Source organism: Penaeus monodon, chromosome 8 (genome assembly GCF_015228065.2).
Source record: "Penaeus monodon isolate SGIC_2016 chromosome 8, NSTDA_Pmon_1, whole genome shotgun sequence".
NCBI lineage: Eukaryota > Metazoa > Arthropoda > Malacostraca > Decapoda > Penaeidae > Penaeus > Penaeus monodon.
In genome coordinates, this window is record NC_051393.1 from 53,751,147 (window position 1) to 53,756,146 (window position 5,000).

A 5,000-nucleotide genomic window follows, 5' to 3' on the forward strand; every position below is an offset into this window, starting at 1 on the left:
TATATTTTAATATTTTATATATATATATATATATATATATATATATACACATATATCTGAGCGTATATTTGTATTAAAAAGGTGAAAAGAGATTAGAGGAGACCAGAGTTCTTCGCGCAAACACTTTGTATATCAGTGATTCCATAAAAAAGTGGCAAGTAGTATGGTATGATGCATAATAATGTTTTGTAAATAGTAAATGTGTTGATATCTCTTTTATAGTCATAATTTATTTTGTAATGTTTAGAGGATTTGGTCCATTGTGCATATGTCCGACATGTATGGCTGTGTTATATATAATGTAGAGATTCACATCATGTGTAGTGTCTCTCCCTTATAGTGACTCAATCCCTCCTACAGGACCGTTACGCCACCGGCATGATGATTCCTATTATAGACGATTCACAAGACGTGGAGATTCTCGGAGGCTACGAGAACGACACACACACCGTGCTAAGGTTCGCGAGGCCCTGGAACACGTGCGACAAGGAACACGATTTTCAACTGACAGTAAGTGGTTACGAATGATTGCTCTTTGTAATGCTATAGACGAATATAGAAAAGGAATGAAAGGAAATGGATATCTTCACAATAGAAGAGATGCATTAGCTCGGTTTCGATTACATATTCGCTAGAAATACACGAATATCGTGTATTTCTGACGAGGATGTAATCGAAGCCGAGTTAGTGTTAATGCATTTTCATATATATTCATTCTATAATATTTGTCGCACTGAATTCTGAAAGATTATTATATGTAAGGGTTTGTAAAGCTATAAAAGGAATGTTGTAAAGAACGGACCGTGTAATGTAGTTTTTAATTTCAGAAAAAGATTATTATGATGGATTAAGTGATACACTCAAACGAAAAGCCTTATTTATCAAAAAATGCTTTAGAAAGAAAGCTATAATCCAAAGCAAAAGAAACTATGAACCATATGGAGCAAATCATGTCTCAAATAATGTATAGATTTTGTACCAGTACATGACGACGCTCTTCCTGATTAAGCACGACCAAATCCTTTTTCTTTCCAGAGCGACACCATGCGAGTGATCTGGGCTTACTCGTACGACGACCCCGGTGACCGAGTACGCGATGACGAAGCACGACCAGCGCGGGACCAAGAGCATCTTCCTGCAGGAGCCCCAGTTCGTCCTCCCGACCTTCGGCGACGACGTCTTCACCTGGGAAGTCCGCATGAATAACGTGTGTATTTATGGCTTTGCTTTTGTTTTGTTGTGGTGGCAGTTCATGTTGATTTTTTGTGTAATTTACAGTAGTGTGATATATATATATATATATATATAATATTTAATAATATATATATTACATGTATATATATAATATAAATTATATATATATAAATATATATAATATTATATATATATAATAATAATATAATGAAATATATTATATATATATAATAAAGAAATATATATATATATATATATATTATAATATATATATAATTATATATATATATATATAGGTTAATATATATATATAATAATTTTATAATTTATATTATATATGTATATTAATTTGTGTGTATGTTTTTTGGTAGCTTATTTGAAAAACTCTTGTTGTTTTGTGTAAGTTAAATTTTGTTTTTATATTTATATATAATTTATATATATATAATATATATTATTATATTACATGTAATATATAATATATATATATATATATAATATATATATAATATCATATATATATAAATATATATATATATTATATATATCAACATTTAACTTACAAAACAACACCAAGATTTTTCAACATAAGTACCAGAAACATCACACAAATATAATATACATATATATATATATATATATATATATATATATATATATATATAATATAATATATAATATATGGAAAAAAAAAACCCAATAAAAAAACTCCATTGATCAACAGGGAAGAGTGTTTTGCTATTAAATTTTAATATATATTTATATATTATATATATAATATTATAATATTATAATATTATTTATATATATATATATAATAAATTTTATATTATATAATTTATACACACATATTATATATAATATTATAATATTATATATAATATTTAATATAATATAATATATATAATATATAATATATATATATATAAAATATTGATCTTTTGTAGATTATGTTGAAAATTTTGGTATTGGGAAGTTAAATGTTGTCCCATTTGGTAAATATGTCATGTAATTAATTTTTTGGGTAGTTTTTGGAAAAAAAGGGAAAGGGTCTGAGGGATAATATAATAATATTATATATATATATATAATATAATATAAATTATCCCTATTTTAAATTATATATTTATATATATATATATTATAATATATATTTTAAATTATATATTATATATATATATATATACATACAATATAGCCCTTGACTTTGCCGACGTTTTTGCCACCTGAGCCCTTTGGAGTCATTTGTGGCGGCCTTGATAAAATTTGCAGTGGGCGAACCCCCTAGGCCTAGGGGTCCCTGGACCAAGACCAAGATTCAGGACTTGGGGCCTGTTGGGGGAACCCGTTCAGTCGATCGATGCTTGCGGCGGGGACGTTAAATCACAGAATGTTTTACTATTTTGGTAGCGTATCCATATCTCTGGGTTGTCAGACGAGGAAGTCAGTGGGAGGATTGGTTGGAAACAGGAGCCATAAAACCGATCAACAAGAGCGTTTGGAGATGTCGGAAACCTTCAAAAGGGGCCCCAAAGCTGCTTTGTCTTCAAAGCCTTGATACGGCCATTTTGCTCTATGGAAGGAAACCGGGACGCTATCCAGGCCTTGGAGTTCCCCTTAATCCCCCTTCTGTAACAAGCCCCCTTCCCCGGTCATGGGGTACATTGGCAGGACCACGTGTCCAACCGGGGTTAACCGTGAGACTGGCTGGACCTGTTACTTGCAAAACCCGGGATCGAATCAGGCCATATGGCCACCTAGCTCGCCCCCCTAGGACGCCCCTCCCCATCAGGTTGTCTCTCTCGAGACACCCTGGGGGAAGAACCTTGGGGGACGTCCTGGAGATCATGGGGGGCCCAGCTCCAACCGTCCGGGAAAATTAGGATGGTGGGGGCCTCCCTAGACTCCCCCTCGAGGGATCCCGTGGCTGGAAGCAAGGGGGGAGCGGCCATGCGCCCCCGTCGGGTTACCCCCCTTGATGTGATGAGATATATATAATATATATATATATATATTATATTATATTATATATATATATATATATATGTGTTGTGGTGTGTGTGTGTTTTGGGTGTGTGTGGTGTGGGGGTGTGGTGGTTGTTTGTTTGTTGTGTGTGTGTGGTTTGTGTGGTGTGGTGTGTTTGTGTGGGGTGTTTGTGTGTGTGTGTTTGGTGGTCCCTGTGGTGTGTTACAAATTTTAAAATTTACTGTATAAAACTATTGAAATTGCTACATAAAATAATTATTATATAGATACTAAAATGGGAAATCCTGGGATAATGTGAATTAGGTTTATGTGCATATTTGGGGAAAAGGAAAATGTATAGATAAATCCCTGGATGTGCCAAGATCGCCCAGCCTGTGTTTCGAGCTCCTTCAGCAGATCTTATTGCCAAAAATGCACTGTATATGGGATCGTTTCCTGTACAGTTATTCTTCTTTTTTATTATTTTTTCCTAAAATAATCGTAGGGTTTGAGATAAAACCGAGGGAAAAAGGGAAAGGGTTAAATAATGATGAAAAACAAACAGCCCAAAAGACAAATCCAATAAAGGAGGAAATTTAACAATAGATATTAATAATTAAAACAGGGGGTGCCCGGTGAAGTCCCCCACGGTAGGGTGCCAGCTTTAAGGCTCCTCCTCTGAGTCGCAAAGTTCTTTTATTGGGGTGAGAAAAAAGCTGCAAGTAGGACAAAACGTTTGGGCAAGAAAGAATGTGTTTTTTGGGTTTGTTAAAAAAAAGAAAGAAATGAAAAAACAATAATAATAATAATAAAATAAAAGATCAATAAAAAAATAAATAAAATAATATTTACCCTTTTTAAAAAGAAAATTTTTAATTTGGACTGGGGCCCCTTTTATTTCGGGCCACCCCCTACTTTCCCTCTTCGTTTTTGGGAAATTTTGAATATTTCTAAAAACCGAAGCGCCTTTACTACATGCTACTGTCTATCTGTCAGAAATTATAATGAATCCAGAATTTTTTCGAATAAAAAAAAAAAAAAAAATCAATTAAATATGCAACCAAAGAATAGGGTTAACAGTTAACCCAAATTTCCCCCATAATTCTTTTTAAACATACACATGAATAAGTATATTTTATTTTGTTCATTATCGTTATGATGTAATAGAAACATGTCAGTATAAAACCACCAACAAGACACACACGCACTCCATTAAAACCATATGTGTATAAAATAATATAATATATATAATATTATAATAATATTATATATAATAATATATATATATATATGTATAAATGTATATATAGTATAATTTTAATAAATAATATAAAATATATAAATAAAATATAAAAATTAATATATATATAAATATTATAAAATTAAAGTAGTATTGTAATGTATATGTTTATGTTTTGGGAATATATATATATTAAATATAATATATAATAATAATATAACAAATTAATACATATTTTTATCTTTCCCTATATACATATTATATATTTATAATATAATATATATATATATAATAATATAATGTAATATAATATATATATATAATATATATATATAATAAATATATATATATATTATTAATATAAAAATTATATACACAATTTATTCTTTTTCGTTATTATCGTTATGATTTTAATAGTAAACAGTCATATAAAACTCACCAACAAGACACACACGCACTCAAATTCACAATAGTATATATTTATTAATATATATATTATTTATTAATATATATATAATATATATAATATATATATATATATATATATTATATAAATAAATATATATATATATATTTAAAATATATTATATATAAAATTAT

At 29.8% G+C, this 5,000-nt stretch overlaps 1 protein-coding gene across 1 annotated transcript in view; it reads left to right on the plus strand.

The window, feature by feature from the left end:
* LOC119576018 (MOXD1 homolog 1-like) overlaps positions 1–5,000 on the plus strand; it is a 46,378-nt gene that overhangs the window by 13,247 nt on the left and 28,131 nt on the right. Inside the window, 3 exon segments of the mRNA XM_037923546.1 lie at positions 361–510; positions 1,036–1,077; positions 1,079–1,207. Coding sequence (XP_037779474.1) covers positions 361–510; positions 1,036–1,077; positions 1,079–1,207 — 321 coding nt within the window.